At 46.7% G+C, this 14,967-nt stretch overlaps 5 protein-coding genes across 5 annotated transcripts; 3 read left to right on the top strand and 2 right to left on the bottom strand.

The window, feature by feature from the left end:
- Positions 1–7: 7 nt before the first annotated feature.
- SPPG_03051 (amino acid permease) lies at positions 8–2,123 on the bottom strand. Its single transcript, XM_016751336.1, has 6 exons — positions 1,976–2,123; positions 1,699–1,906; positions 1,278–1,636; positions 469–1,215; positions 292–400; positions 8–226 (listed from the first exon to the last, which is right to left on the bottom strand). Exons 1-6 carry the CDS (start codon positions 2,030–2,032, stop codon positions 117–119), a joined length of 1,590 nt encoding a protein of 529 aa, XP_016610634.1. The 5' UTR covers positions 2,033–2,123; the 3' UTR covers positions 8–116.
- A 312-nt stretch (positions 2,124–2,435) lies between these two features.
- Positions 2,436–5,519, top strand: SPPG_03052 (replication factor-a protein 1 (rpa1)). The gene is made up of 15 exons (XM_016751337.1): positions 2,436–2,619; positions 2,700–2,734; positions 2,802–2,910; positions 2,979–3,383; positions 3,459–3,561; positions 3,624–3,692; positions 3,758–3,862; positions 3,927–4,014; positions 4,074–4,141; positions 4,222–4,363; positions 4,426–4,649; positions 4,714–4,874; positions 4,939–5,053; positions 5,113–5,205; positions 5,271–5,519. Exons 1-15 carry the CDS (start codon positions 2,498–2,500, stop codon positions 5,394–5,396), a joined length of 1,965 nt encoding a protein of 654 aa, XP_016610635.1. The 5' UTR covers positions 2,436–2,497; the 3' UTR covers positions 5,397–5,519.
- Positions 5,520–5,600: 81 nt separating this feature from the next.
- On the top strand, positions 5,601–7,006 carry SPPG_03053 (uncharacterized protein). The gene is made up of 4 exons (XM_016751338.1): positions 5,601–5,836; positions 6,042–6,082; positions 6,165–6,500; positions 6,577–7,006. The coding sequence occupies exons 1-4, from the start codon at positions 5,755–5,757 to the stop codon at positions 6,877–6,879; spliced, it is 762 nt and encodes a 253-aa protein (XP_016610636.1). The 5' UTR covers positions 5,601–5,754; the 3' UTR covers positions 6,880–7,006.
- A 1,228-nt stretch (positions 7,007–8,234) lies between these two features.
- Positions 8,235–9,912, bottom strand: SPPG_03054 (uncharacterized protein; the record flags this gene model as incomplete). Its single annotated transcript, XM_016751339.1, has 4 exons — positions 8,235–8,429; positions 8,500–9,027; positions 9,098–9,418; positions 9,790–9,912. 4 exons carry the CDS (start codon positions 9,910–9,912, stop codon positions 8,235–8,237), a joined length of 1,167 nt encoding a protein of 388 aa, XP_016610637.1.
- Positions 9,723–13,242, top strand: SPPG_03055 (uncharacterized protein). Its single transcript, XM_016751340.1, has 11 exons — positions 9,723–9,862; positions 9,939–10,092; positions 10,162–10,372; positions 10,427–10,508; positions 10,583–10,649; positions 10,713–11,032; positions 11,091–11,321; positions 11,389–11,475; positions 11,531–12,147; positions 12,204–12,309; positions 12,379–13,242. Exons 3-9 carry the CDS (start codon positions 10,305–10,307, stop codon positions 11,768–11,770), a joined length of 1,095 nt encoding a protein of 364 aa, XP_016610638.1. The 5' UTR covers positions 9,723–9,862; positions 9,939–10,092; positions 10,162–10,304; the 3' UTR covers positions 11,771–12,147; positions 12,204–12,309; positions 12,379–13,242.
- The last annotated feature ends 1,725 nt before the right edge of the window (positions 13,243–14,967 follow it).

Genomic DNA, 14,967 nt, shown 5'->3' on the forward strand with positions numbered 1-14,967 from the left:
TTTCTGCCTCCAAGGGGAGGACTATATGAGATTTATGAGGAGCGCACAGCACACAAATAATAAATTCTACAATTAATTAAATACTAGTATGCAAAAATAGCAACACGTTCGCAGTGTTAGACGACAGGCAAGGTCTCGTCGCTCGGCACCTTGATTTCAAGTGCCCGTTGAGCTTCAGCGAATTCGGCTTTTGCGATGGAGTCCATGTCAATGTCCGCAGTAGGGCCTAAAAACATGTAAAGTTTATATTTCAGTGAGTAGATCGCAGCCAAAGAGAACGTCCATACACACCTTTGAACCATCGTCGTGCATCGAGCGCCCACCACCCACCGGCAAATAACAGCATAAAGCCAACTGCCACTGGGGTGTAGTTTAGCTCACTTGCTTTGACGGGCCACGCCTGTTTAGATAGAGTGAGTCAAAATACTGATCTTTACAATGAGCTCCACGTATACTAATGATATGTACCTGCGGCAAATTGAACAGGACAAACGCAAGAGCTGTCCACGCACATCCGAGTCCACCCAAAAGATACGACCAGCGTCCCAAGTTGAATTCGGATTGTACAAAATTCTTCCGGCCAACGGTGATGCGTAGAAAGACCGGAATCGCGTACGATACAGTAAATCCAATAATGGAGATACCAGATACAGCCGAAAGAGCCGATAGGGAAAACATGGATGGGATGGCGAGGATGCAGACTAGAAGTGCTGACAGCCACACAAGACGGATTGGCATTCCAGATCTTTCATCGAGCCCAACCCAAAACTTTGAATAAGGAAGACCGCCATCGCGGGCAAAGGCATAGAACATACGGGAGTTGGCCGCAAGAGTACCGATACCGCAACACCACCCAGCAGACACAACAATAGAAAGGAGGAAAAGACCTCCATTGGTTCCCGCAGATTGTGTAAATACATACGCGGCAGCATTTCCAGACGCGATAGCAGCCTCAATGTCATCAACGTTAAAGTTAAGACCCAGAATCAAAGCCCAACCCATGACGACGGCCGCGATGATGGTGTACACAATGCCACGAGGTCCGTTGATGTAAGAATCTTGGGTTTCTTCGGACATGTGTGCAGACGAGTCATATCCGAGCATAGACCATTGAGATGGCAGCAAACCAAGCAGGAAAACCAGAAAGCTGCTGTACCCAGCAGCGGTGTAGCCACTGCCATCATGAAATTCAGTGAAGACAAACTTTGCAGAGTTCTAATGTTCCTTGCAGTCAGTATGTGCCAAACTGCGACAGTAATGAATAAAAAAAACCTTACCCTGTGTGAACTGGTAGCGAAAAGGACGATCACAATGACAATGGTTCCGAGAATGTGAACCCAGACACTAAAGATGCTAGTCGCTTTCAAGCCAATCCCTCCCATCGTATTGACCAAGGCCCCAGTAATAACAAGGGCCAAGAAGATGCCATATGTCTTGTATTCGTTAATTTCAGTGCCAGGGTTGGCAATGGTGATCATCGCACCCAAAAGCTGTGCTGCTGAAAGCACAGATCCAGAGGCACCTGCGACCTGACCTAGAGAGTTGAACCACGCTTCGAACCAGGAGAAGACTGGACCGTATTTACGACCACCAAGCTTTGCGGTCCAGTAGTAGAGGCCACCAGCAGTGGGATAAGCTGCACACAAGTGAACAGAGTCAAAAGTAGTCCATCTTTCCCAACCAATTTCGGATACTCACTTGAGCAGATCTCAGCCATGCAAAGACCAATACACATGACAAATGAGGCCACAAGGAGCCAACCCCACGTAAGGGCGACCGGTCCACCCAATGTCAGAGCAAAGGAGTAGAGAGGAATGACACCGATCAAGACAGACGCATTTGTCAAGACGAAACCAAAGTTTTGAAAGGCAGAGAACTGGCGCTTCAGGTTCTGCTGGTATCCCAGCTGATGGACGACGAGTCAAAGGATTTCAGCAATGAGCAGGCTGTTTGTGTTTTTCACCCTGGAGCTCACCTTGGCCAAACGGATCTCATCCTCGGTCGCGGGTTGGTGAACAGTCTTTGACGCCATGGCACTCACTTCCTTGCCGTCCTCGGTGTGAGATGGGCTTGCGTCGATGGGATCGTCGTTCGTCCGTCGCCGCCGTGGTCGTCCTTTTAACCTTTTTTTGTCAACGGCGGTCGAGCGGAGCGATTTTTTAAACTCAAAAAATTCTTTTTTCTAAAATCCTCTTTTGGTTAAATTGCCATCTAACCTTTTATAGCAATATGGACGGGCAGTACGTAATCAACGATAATCTGACGCTTGTCCGACCGTTCCAGAAATATGGTTCACAGACAAGCCCGCGGCTCAGAGCGATTGAAGCGATTCCCGGAAAGTGGCTTATTCCGCCAGCCACCTGACATCATGTGAGAGTTCATAAATACAAAAAGGGTTTAATGAGACTTGTCCATGTCCGGAAGCTTGCCCACCGCCCAAAAGCTCCTTCCGTTCGCCCCATCCAGCCCCATTTTTCTCGATCGATTTCCCGCAAACATGACCTTGCGACTCACAAAGGGAGCCCTTCTCTCGGTCTCTCAGGCACCGCCAAACGTTGAAGGACCGAATGCTGTTCTTCAAGTGCTGCAAATTAAAAAGACAAACTTGGATAAATACAGGTTGGTTCAGCACGAACGAGAGATTCAGGGTGCTTCCGAATTTGTTGACCATTCCCCGCTCCCTTTTTTACATGTTACAGATTATTGCTTTCAGATGGAGATCATTACATGACGGGTAACCCACTATTTGACACCCCTTGTATTGTCCAGCTCGGCGCATGAGCTGACGCAAATGACTGTAGCCATGCTTAACACGCAATTCAACGACAAGGTGACTTCGGGTGAGATGAGAAAGGGTGCTATAGTCCGTCTCACACGGTACCTCTGCAATGATGTAGCCAACAACCGCAGGTCAATATTGCTTTCGCTGAAAGAGTTTACGATTAAATGTCTCTGACATTGTTCCTTTTACCATGTAGAATTCTTATCATCTTGGGTGTTGACGTTTTAACGCCACATCAGGACAACATTCCTAGGCAAGGCAATCCCGCAGGTCTCGGAATGGGTGAAAATTCAAATGTCGCTCTGCAGCAAGAGCAAGATCAAGATCAGCAAGCACAATCCCGGAACTACGGAGCGCCGGTGGCCACCGTACAGGGTACCACAGGTTATGGCGGCAACAACACAGGGTACGGTGGTGGAAATTACGATGGTGGATATCGCCAACAACAACCACCACCACAGCAGCAGCAGCGGCAAGGAGGGTTCGGCTCGAACCCTCAAGGCAAATTTGGTGGGGGTGGGACAAACATGCCTCCCAAGACTGTCGGTGATACACCAGCGGCGATCTTTCCTATTAGTAGTCTGAGTCCGTACCAGAACAAGTACGTTGCATTACTGTTTCTGGATGTGATCAGGCACCAATATCCTTGTAAACGTCTAAACTCTTGCGTCAATAGGTGGACTATAAAGGCACGAGTGGTAGGAAAATCTGACGTGAAGCACTGGGACAATCAGAGAGGTCAAGGGAAACTGTTTAGTTGCACTTTTGTGGATGAAAGTGTAAGAATCTACATGACATGGGTTTTGGAAATTGAGACGATTGGGCTCATGTGATGGAATAGGGAGAGATTCGGGCAACCGGTTTCAACGATGCAGTGGACGCATGGTATGACGTTTTAGAGGACGGGAAGGTAAGATATTTTGCGGTAAGACTATAAAGAGAACCTCCGGCAATTCTTGACATTGGCGAATGTAGGTTTATTATGTCTCGAAAGCTCCGATCAAACCTGCAAAGAAACAATTTTCGAACGTTAAAAACGAATATGAAATGCAAATCGAGCCTGGAACCACCATTACACCGGTAAGCTTAGTTAAGATGTCTCTGGTACTTCCAAGATTTGACCGAGATGCGTGAATGGTCAAAGTGTTTGGATGCATCAGGTTTGCCGGAAATGCGCTACAGTTTTGTCGAGCTCTCTAAACTGTATGAAGTCCAAAACGGATCAATCATTGGTTAGTACGCGACGCTCAATTCCGGTATTGGCTGAAGATGTTTAATTATCTCCTTACAGACGTAATTGGTATCGTCCGAGACGTTGGTGATTTGGGAGAGCTAGTGTCCAAAACAACTCAGAGACCTGTAGGTGGCCAAGTAGCTGATATAACTATGATCCGCACAGCCATTTTGATATTCCATGTGCATCGCATGACTCGTTTTAGTTCAAGAAACGGGATCTTACCATTGCAGATGCCACCCTTTTTGAAGTGCGGATGACGCTTTTCGGTCGACATGCGGAGACGTTTGATGGTAGAGATTGTCCCGTCCTTGCTGTCAAAGGAGTCAAGGTTGGGGATTTTGGAGGTGCTTATCCAGAATCCATTGGCCATCTTGATTAGATCATCTAAGTCATGTCTTACGTGCAGGTCGGTCGCTTACAGCATTGAGCTCTTCGATGCTGAGTGTCAATCCCGATATATCGGAAGCTCACCATTTGCGAGGATGGTACGATACTGAGGGTAAAACTCAGCAGTATCAAACGTACAGCACGGCTGGTGGCACGGGGGTAGGCACCGGCACAGGCGGCAAAAGAGAGCCTTTCAAATGCATCGCACAGATAAAGGATGAGAACTTGGGCATGGGCGAGAAAGTAAGTATTGGCAACGGGTGTATTATCATACAGTCGGATGTCTAACTTTGGCATCTATTGCAAGCCGGACTACTTCAGGGTTCGTGCCCTGGTCACGTTTTTCAAAGACCAGAATTTATGGTATCCTGCTTGTCCGTCCGAGAACTGTAATAAGAAAGTGACAGACGTCAGCACTGGTTGGCGTTGCGAAAAATGCGACAAACTATACCCTAACCCTTCATACCGGTAGGTTCATCTCTTTACAATATCTTAGCCCTGGAGAAAGGCGTAACATAAATTGTGGATATAGGTACATTTTGTCACTCAGCATCAGCGATCACACAGGTGGAATGTGGCTTCAAGCATTCAACGAAACCGCTCAGTCCTTGTTGGGCAAGTCAGCTGATGAGTTGGTTCAACTCAAGGTGAGCTAGTCTGCAGATGTATCACATTTTTGATCATTTCTCAATCTTGGTGTCAACAGGATATGGACCCTGCTGCGTTTGCTGCGGTCCTGGCGGCCCCCAACTTTAGAATTTATGACTTTAAAGTACGAGCCAAGGCGGAAACATATCAGGTATATCAGCTATGCAATGCTCATATTTTATGTAATTGCTCAATGTCTTTTGTTTGCGGCCCCAGGATGAAGCAAAGGTGCGGAGCACGATCATGGGGTATACACCCATCAACTATGCATCGGCCTCACATGAGTTGAGCTCCATGATTGAGCAGTACGGGTCGATGGGAGTCAAGGAGGAGTTAATGTAATTAGCAACATCATTTAAATAAGTGTATTTTCTTTTGCAAGCGTAGAACGGGAATGTGGTTAAGGATGTTTCATGTCGTGAGCTGTATGTATGAAATATGGCAACGACAACGATATTGAACTCATTTATCCCAATTCGTTGATGAACACGTGACACCACAATTCTCCACCAGAAGCTGGACGTTGGATGAGCAGAAGTTAATTTTGGCAATTGAAAGGATTTCAGTTCATTTCCCATCTGCAATCACACTGCAGTTTTTCGTTTAGCTCTGATAGGTCTTTACCCAACACATTTTTCTATCCACCCGAGATACAAGGCCCGCTCCTGTCACAAGAATCCATTTGACGATTGCAAGCGCTATGGTGAAGCTGAATTATGATGTTTTGGTGACTGCACCGTCGTACTTGAACGCTGTGAAGGACAGGGAGCTGGATTTGAGAGGTACGTGGGCCAAGCAGTGGCAGTAATATTGACTTATATTCTGGGAGGAGGAGGCAGTAAGAGTGCATGAGAAGGCTGCTGAAGAGACGTTGACGATGTCTACGCTATGTATTCGAGATCGCTAATGATCTGCCGCACCTTTTTCAAAATGTGCACACACTGACGTTCATCTTTTTCCATACACACTCATGGACGAACATTGCAGGGTTAAAAATACCGCAAGTGGAGAATTTGGCGATCACAAAGGTAAACCCTAACTGACTAGCACGCCATACAATAATGCCAAGTATCTCATTCTTGGTTTCCAATTATTGCAACCCTCGCTTAGGATTCACATGATGTCGTTGACCTGACTGATAACGATCTAAGACGATTGGACGGCTTCCCTCTGATGAAACGACTGAAGGCTCTAATGGTTAGCAACAACCGAATCACACGAATCGATCTCGATCTCGCCAAGCAGCTACCAAACCTGAATACTTTGATTCTGAATAACAACCATATTGAAGAGCTTGGGGACTTGGACCCGTTGGGAAATTTTGAACATTTAGAGTGTCTCAGTTTGATGGACAATCCGGTGGCGACCAAGAAGTACTATCGGTCATATGTGATCCATAGATGTCCAAAAGTTAGGATATTGGATTTCCGGAAGATTAGGGAAAAAGTACGAAAGAGAAAAAGATGGTTCTGCTCATTTTTGGCAAACAAGGTTACTCAATTCGTGTAATAAACTTGCGTAGGAACGACGGGACGCGGCCCAGCTATTTTCCGGCGCAGAAGGAACCAAATTGGCAGCGACTCTCTCCGCCAAAGGTCGAGCCAAGACGTTCGAACCAGGGGAAGTACTAAAGAAGGCTGCTAGGCCATATCAAGGTCCTTCCCCGGAGGAGGCGGCCAAGATCCGAGAAGCGATCAAGAATGCAAAAACATTGGATGAGGTTACCCGGTTGGAGAAGCTTCTGCAGGCTGGACAGGTACCGGACGGGAGTGCACAAAGGCCCCCAAGAAACCTGGATATGATGGAGACAGAAGAGGATGAGTGACAAGAAGTATAAGTGGCGGATAGATGCGATGCGATGGTTTTGAGGAGTGCAAAGTGTTTGCCTGTGGAGCAAATGTAATTAGTTTGTTTATATGAGCTATCGCTTTGAGTACGGACTGCAAAATGCATTCTTGGCTTGTGTAAATGCGCAGCGTGGAAGGAGAAGAAAATGCCATAAAGTGCAAATACCCCAATTATGCTAGCAAAGCTGGGTATTTGCATTTTGCGCTATGCCATACCAATGCACCCGGCTTTTGTAAATGCTTTGCCGCATGCACTGCAGATAGGTGACCCGCGCACCCAATTGTATGGCATGATGTCTTTTCAGATCATGTCGTCTTGTAAAAACTGCGAGGACAGATTGGACACTTGTATGTTGATGTAAATGGACAGCAGTGCCGCGAGGTCGTACTCTAGCTGGTGCCCATAAATAATGTACCTATTATTGTCGCACTCCGCCTGCTGGGCGATAGTTCGGCGTTAGCAGGTAATACATAGATGCTGAAGGGAACCCAGTAGGCGATAGGTGGGTGAATGTCAGCATGGCACGGGATAAATGCTTTGAACGAAAGGTGATACCTGCGGAACTGGCGCTGGTAAAATCGCGTATGAGCAGAGAGGGGAGCGATGGATGTTGGTGCGTCTGTTGAACATTTGGTTCGGGTATAGAGGTATTGCAAGGTGTCAGCTAGAGTAGATGGACGTGCACAGCATGGATGCCGTCGTTTCTTTGGACTGGAGACATGTTTTTTGGGCGACTACAAGGAGCCGCCAGTGTGGAATGTCTACCTTTCGCGGCTGAGAATAAGCATTGGGTTTTTTGTGCAAGAAGAATTGTGGTCAAGTGATAGTTGATTGAGATGGTAAGATTGGTTGAAACTGTAGGAGGCTGGGCTCTTTGGTGCTCCCTCGTTCATATCTGCAGACAAGCATACGGGTAGTCTAATTTCTTGTTCCATCCCAGTGTTCACGCAATCTAACATGTACCGGGACGGCATTTGAAGCCTGTATGTTCGGATACTGGATCCCAAATCAATTTCAGGAGTTCACTTGAGGGTCAGCCTTCAACAAAGCACAGCTTGCCGTGGTAATGACGTCCGTGATCGGTTTCTGGAACCCGGTCCGACTGATCCGTAGAAAACGCCCCACTGAAGGTTCGGAGGGCCTCCATCGGCTTACGTTAGCAGCAACGCGCGTGTGCGAAAACCCTACAAAACCTAGCGACGGTAGAGTTCCAAACGACATGAGAAAATGTCACATTCATTCTACTGTAAAGAAAAACAATATTCTGTTCCTCCCCCAGTGAGATCTCGCAACATGCTATTGTAACGTGTCCCATCATTCCACCATGATCATCTATTGCTCGTCGTCATCGTCTGTACCGTTTTCCGACTCGTCCACCAAGTCGAACTCAATAATATAGAACGGTACATTCTTGGAGAGCGATTTTGATATTAATCGTATAGGTTGCTTATTCAAGTACTGCAATAAGTTGATGTTTATGCCCAGCGTCAGATCAAACGTATTGAGGTTCATGAAAGGTGCAAAAATCTGAAAACGATGACATGTTTGAGTTTCGAGCGAGACCGGTAGACAAAATCCTCATCACACCACAGCGCACCTCAAAATTATAAATGTAATCTGGCTTGAAGACCATCTCTTTGCGCGCGTTTTCATTCTGAAAGTACTTTCTGCGCTCTGAGATGCCATCCGAAGGGAATGGCGAATCTTCTCTTGACGACAGCAGGAGTTGCGTACTCTCTTGCAGTTCGTCAGGTCCAAACCAAGCCCACTTTGTCAGTTGGGGTTCTGGCTTCTCGTCCGCAGATTTGGTAAGTTTTGAGACCTCCAGTTTCACATTCTTTGACTTTGACGTATCAGGTCCAGTAACAGTCTGCCCGCCTACGGTAGTTCGAGGATTTGACTCCGCGGGATGGGCATTTGTGACGGGATTCTCCGCTTTTACAACATTCACAATGTTCATTGAACAGAGAGCCGGGCTCCAGAGCCATGGTTTGTCAGCATACACATCATTCTTTAGAGCTGGGTCAATCAGATTAGCGAATTTGAGGGCCACCCAGGAGCCAGTGGGCAGAATCACTTTCTTCTCAAACTCTGAACCAAAAACAACGTCATCTGCAGTGTATTCCTGGCGATATTTCATTTTTCGTCAGACTTCCGCAAACGATATCGAATCGTCTACACCCAGAGTCACTCACATGTTTGAATCTCCCACAGACTTGTACGGAGAATAACCGTTTCTTGCTCTCAAAGTACGGTAAGGACTCGATAGGTTTGGACCCGTCCGCTGTGATCCCTTTAAAGTTCTTCACGCGCACCGATACATATCCAGTAAAGTAGGGAGAGTCGATGAAATGTGGGTTTTTCTCATCGTTGATGTTTGCCACCGCCAAAGTGTCCAAGGATGGGCCAATTCGGCATCGCAATTTTCTGTTCCCGATGGCGGCTTGACCGCTGGCACCAAATAAGTACTCCAGTTTGGCAGTGGTATCAAGGTAAACGTGGGAGATGAGGGCGAGCTATAAAGACACTTGAAATTGTGGCAAACGTGGAGAGAAGAATAAGCCCATGACGATTATGCCAAAAACATTTTGTTTGCCTTGAACATACCTGAATGCGATGATAATGCTAATGTCCCAAGCCGTTGCAGAGATGGGCTTCGTCGGTCGCTGCCAGCCGTCCAAATGAGAAGAAAAAAAAACAAAACAAAAAAAAGCCAAACGAAAAAGCGTTGACGTTGAAGGGGACGCTTTTTAACCGCGCGCCCGAATTGAATCATCCATATGATGGATGGATCGCGTGGCAAATAGTGTGGCCAGCAGTTTGCCATCTTAGACTGAACGAACAAACGAACGACGACGGAAATGTTTTACTCGCAAGACATTCTTACTTCTAAACGCCGGTCGGGCCTTGCAGTCGTTTGGTTGGCGGCCACACTGGGGCCAAAGCATTCATTTAAAAAGGTTTGGCATTCAAAACTAGAGTTTCCCACGCGTTTTGCCAAAGCATTCATGCTTTCGCTTTCCCCATCTTGCATAGTTGTCGAAACGGGAAGTCAACGGAGTCAACCTTGTGAAAGCATGGTATGTATTGGCCCCTTTCACATATCACAGGGTCGACGAGCATATCCTCATATGGGGGCGTTAAGCGACTTTCTAACCGACCCGCCCGAACCCATGGCTCTACGGTTAACGTATGTGTGCATGATTCTACTGTAAAATTGGGTTCAGATTAGGGTGTTAAATGTCTCTATTGATCTTAGATCAAACCTGATGGTTGGCGTAACGAGAGTGTACTCTCAGCAGTACACGTTCTTCTACAGTATGACAAGCTTGCCTTTGAAAAACGGGACATTTTTATCGTCCAACACACTGATATTCCGCAGCGGAGGTGAAACAGGTGTTTATGAAGTTGAAACGAGCTTGGACGGATATTCAATCGGGCGATGTGAACATGCCCGCCGGTGAAGCAAGGTTAGATCTGTCAGCTTGGTGACGCGCCCATGTTTTAGACTGATCAGTTTGTAGATTTGATGCTATCACGCTGCAATTAGACGAAGACATTGAGCTGCGCTATGAACCGCCCATTGCGCTGCAGGATACATCTATGGTCAGTTGGCGCGTGATCCCACTTCTAGAGCAACTTTTCATTAATTAAATTGGTCCTGCATTTGGCCTTTGCAGATGGAGAAGCAGATTGACTTTGGTTGGGTGGTACGGGGCGGACAACCTTCCCAAAGTACTACGCTCTGTACGTAATCTGTCTAAACGGTGGTTCCTCCCCCCATTCCTCACGTTTGTCAATCGAAACTAGCACCTTCGACTGCTACCAGAAGCCCTAGTGCACATCCATCGAACAGCTTTGACGCCATGTCAATTGGCGGATCTTCGCATGTGGGCTCTTTGAAGTCCATCACACTGCAGACTCAAGGTCGGCTGAGCACAACTCCGCTCCGTTCATCGCTAATGGATACAACCACGGGCATGGAGTTTGATTTGGGCCTTGACCCGCTCTTACCACGACCTGATGAGAGTGGTACCGGGATGTCTACACTCCTCGATGACCAATTTGATCTCTTTGCCGACATTAGAGATGACCACGAGGCGGCCCGGAAGCGAAGGAAAGTTCGCGCTGTAAGTGACATCTAGTTCTCGTTATTTGAGATAGCTAGTGATGATTGTTTTCATTTAGGGATCTCTGGGCATTGACCAAATTGCCGCGGAAGGATTCCAGATTGAGCAGAGCGTACTTGAACCGTCCATGGAAAAGACAGAGCTTGGTTTTGTTGACGTTAGACAAGATCAACCTGCGCAAGAGGGTATCCCCCTTGGTGACCCCTCTGGCGACCTAAATGACGCGCTCGCCGAAGCTGCACCAAAGCCGCGAAAAAGCCGGCGGAGATACCCTCTCATTGATTTGGAGGTATGCTAGCCTCTGACCCGGATTCAGTGTTCATCACATGGGGACTAACCATCGTGTATGGGATTAGATAGAGTTACCTCACGCCGAGATGGTTCGTATGAGAAACCGAGCGAGTTATGATTTACTTTTCGCAGAGAAACAGGCTCAGCAGAAGGTGCGTCGTGGTACCTGGATGATAAGAACTCCGTACTTATCTAAAGCGGCATCAGGCTAGAATTAAAGCGGACAAGGCGTTTCTTCAATCCGTGCTGGAAGCTCCCCCTATCGGTAAATTACCGTTCGTCCGATTCAAGCGATCGCCAACTCTTCACAGCCGACCTCTAGGTCTCGGACCGGATCTTACGAACTTTTGGCATGAAACAGTTCTAGTCAACAAACGCCCTGGTGGTATGCTGCAATGCTCACGATGGATGTCACCATACATTTTAAACTGTCATTTGAGTAGGTGACAGTCTTTTGGAGCGTACCTCAAAAAGGCCAAAGCATGCCGGTCATATTCTTGTTTCCCAAGACTCTGGAGGTGCGGGAGCAGGTATAGAGCTGCATTCTTGGCTCCTAACGAGATCCACAACCTGTCCGGCAAATGTACGAAATAACGATTGCAAAAGCATTAGGTTTAGGTTACGACATGGATAGTGGGAGCTTTGAGAATATCAGGGTAGGACTTGCTATTGATTGCCCTGTTTAAGCCGACCCGCTGTCAACAGTCTGGATTAGGCGGATCTGTCTGCAGAGGACCTTGAAGTATTCCGAGCGGGAGACGAAAGGCGCAAGAGCGAGATAATGCCTTGGCATCGTACATCCCGTCCTGGGTCTGTTGCTTCAGGTAGTCTTCACTTGTTGGTATGACATTGTGCGCTTTGATAGGAGCTGGTTTGATAGATCAACCTGGATCTGTTCTGGGCTCTGCACGCAAATCAATGTCTAGACGTGACTCTTTCTCCACCTTTGGTGGCACGGATGATTTTGCCTTGGAGCCGATGCGCAGGTACATAGCACGTATTTGGGTGTTTCGTGTAATGCAGCTTTGTAACCTCGTACCCCATTGTCACTCTAGGAGGTCTAGTTCGATGGCAGGATCGGCCCGTGACTTCTCTCCGCTCAAAGATTTGCCGGATTTTGAAGGATTCAGTTTTGGTAATGGAAGTACATTTTTCTTCGTATAATTGAGTTCGAAAGAGTGGACTGAAGGAGCTTTATGGCCAGATGCCGAAATTCCCTTCAAAGATGTGGACATGAACCTTACGCCTGTGGACAACGAGAGTTCCCAGTTCCTCAAGTACGTGATACGTCACCTAGCTTTGCGAACATGTCTAAACCTTACCATAATTGGGCGGATGCATAGTTATGTGAAAACCGTTGTCCCAAACGCCGATACAAGCTATGGTAACAACTATTGCATGTGATTCTATGAGCCTATCGAAAACACTCGCTCATACTCCCTGGCAGTCCACTTTTTTGATGTTTTGCCTCCCAGCGGGACATCCCGTGCGGCCGCCAGTCAGGGTTTCTATCATGGTATTTTACGCGCATTGAAGAGTACGTGTCTGAAGGAGCGACATAACCTTCCTTGCTCCTTTTAATCTTAGTACTCGTCTTGGCTACACGCGGTGTTATCCATCTTAGGCAAGCCGGCCCATACCAAGACATTCGCCTTGGTCTCGACAAGACGATGGCATTGGATTGAAGGTGCAATGCTATGTGCAGGCGGTAAGACACCTGGAATGGTACAAGTTGCATCTCTAGGACCTATGCGTTGCAAGACCTTATCGATCGTAAGCATAGAATTGATGGAAATTGACACTGTGCCTATTATGACGCGGATTCTCATATGTAAAGTAGTGTCTCTGTAGTTGACCATCTTTTTAAATAGACGGTGTTTCATCCTAATTTTTCAAGTCTATCAAAGAATCTGTCAGGCTGCCATTTCTCAATATAGCTTTCTTGACTTGATCCCCGTCTTTTGACGACTTGACTTTTCAACGACTTGGCCAACCCAAGCATTGGCCAGTCCATTGCAAACAAACTTTGGCAATGAAGAAATGCATAGTTTCGATTTGTATAATGAAAAAGGAATACTGCTGAAATGGGGTTAAAAAATCCAGAAGCTACTGTCGCTTAAAGAGCTTTCGTGCTGCTGAGGCTTGGGCCTCAAAACTACATTACGTCATCGGCTTTTTAATACTTTCCTTTTTGGTAAGCGCTGATGGCAAATCCAAAACGGGTCAAATTGCTCGAACCTTTGGCTTGTGTAACGTCTATCCAAGTTACCACACTCGGGTTTGCCCGAAAACACATACTGGATTTGAGTCATGTCTCGACTATCGTCCGCCGATAAAGTCTTCAAAAAAGAAGATAAAGGATCAAAACGAACAGATACAATCCCCTCAGTCCTTTCATAGAGCTCCCTCATAGGGACATACATAGAGGCAGATTAAAATGTCCCTCCCACCATTCGACAGAATTACAACGAAGACGAACCTGAACTTGAACCTGAACAAACTAGCCTACAGTCAGCAAAGATAGATTACATGTATATTAGGAACAGCACCACGAGGTTCAGCTTTCTCAACTGGGCTTCCTCTTGGATGCTGTGATTCTACCTGACAAGACTTTTCACCGCGATACTGGTGCAGTGCCATTCACGATCAATGCCTTCGTCTCTATGGACGACAAGTGTCGGGCGAGCAGCTTGGATATGGCAATCCCGATTGTGACCTTTGCTTTGTTCATTATCGCGGCTACTTTCACCACTCGCAGTTCCGATTCTTAAAATTCTCGGATTGGTCACTTTTGCGGCCCAAGGGATTACCAAGATTACCGCCATCATCATTGAAGACGCTCTCCTCTTCGTTCTGCAGAGGGAAAACATCAAACGGTGGCGGAAAGTATTCTCAAGCGTGACGGCATTCTCTCCTCGGCTGGTTGACACGCTGGCAACAAGCACCTGAATGGCGTCGGAGGGGCCAAATTCCGCAACTAGAACGGCAGACTTAACTTTAATAGCTTTTGTTACTAATGATGTAGAAACCGAAAAGCAATGACTTTCTTATGTACTGCGGGCACGTTCAACGAGATTTTGGGAACTGACCAGGAAAGCTTTGTCGTGCCGGATAGCTACCAAGATAATAAGCCTGGCTATTGATAATGATGCAAGAGTATAACTTCCGTTTATGAAGTGGATCATCTGAAAAACAAGGTTCAGAAAAAAGATCAAAAAGGCGCTTTTTGATATGATACTAAAACAGCAACAAAAATAATGTAGCAACAGAAACAACAAGATTAACAGGAACAGATTCAGCAGCAGATTGAGCGACAACAGGAACTGGGTACCGAAGGCAATGCCAGTAGCACTAATTGCACCAATTGCATCTGCAGGCCGCCAGAATCTATCGATAGGAAATTGTTCTGGATCTATGGAAACTAGCTCGTGAAACCGCCCTGTAATTGTTGACGACTGATATTTCTCCTTCTCACACTATTTCACATCGAAAGCTATCAGCCACAAGTAAGTTATGAGACAGGAATTAGAAGCGAAAATATTGAGCTTACACTGCCTCAAATGCTAAAGAACTCCAATTTCAAAACTGGACACGTAAAGGACTGTCGGCGTTCCTGTAATGCTTTATAAAAAATGTTGCTCAAC

Source organism: Spizellomyces punctatus, assembly GCF_000182565.1.
Source record: "Spizellomyces punctatus DAOM BR117 chromosome Unknown supercont1.4, whole genome shotgun sequence".
Classification (NCBI taxonomy): domain Eukaryota; kingdom Fungi; phylum Chytridiomycota; class Chytridiomycetes; order Spizellomycetales; family Spizellomycetaceae; genus Spizellomyces; species Spizellomyces punctatus.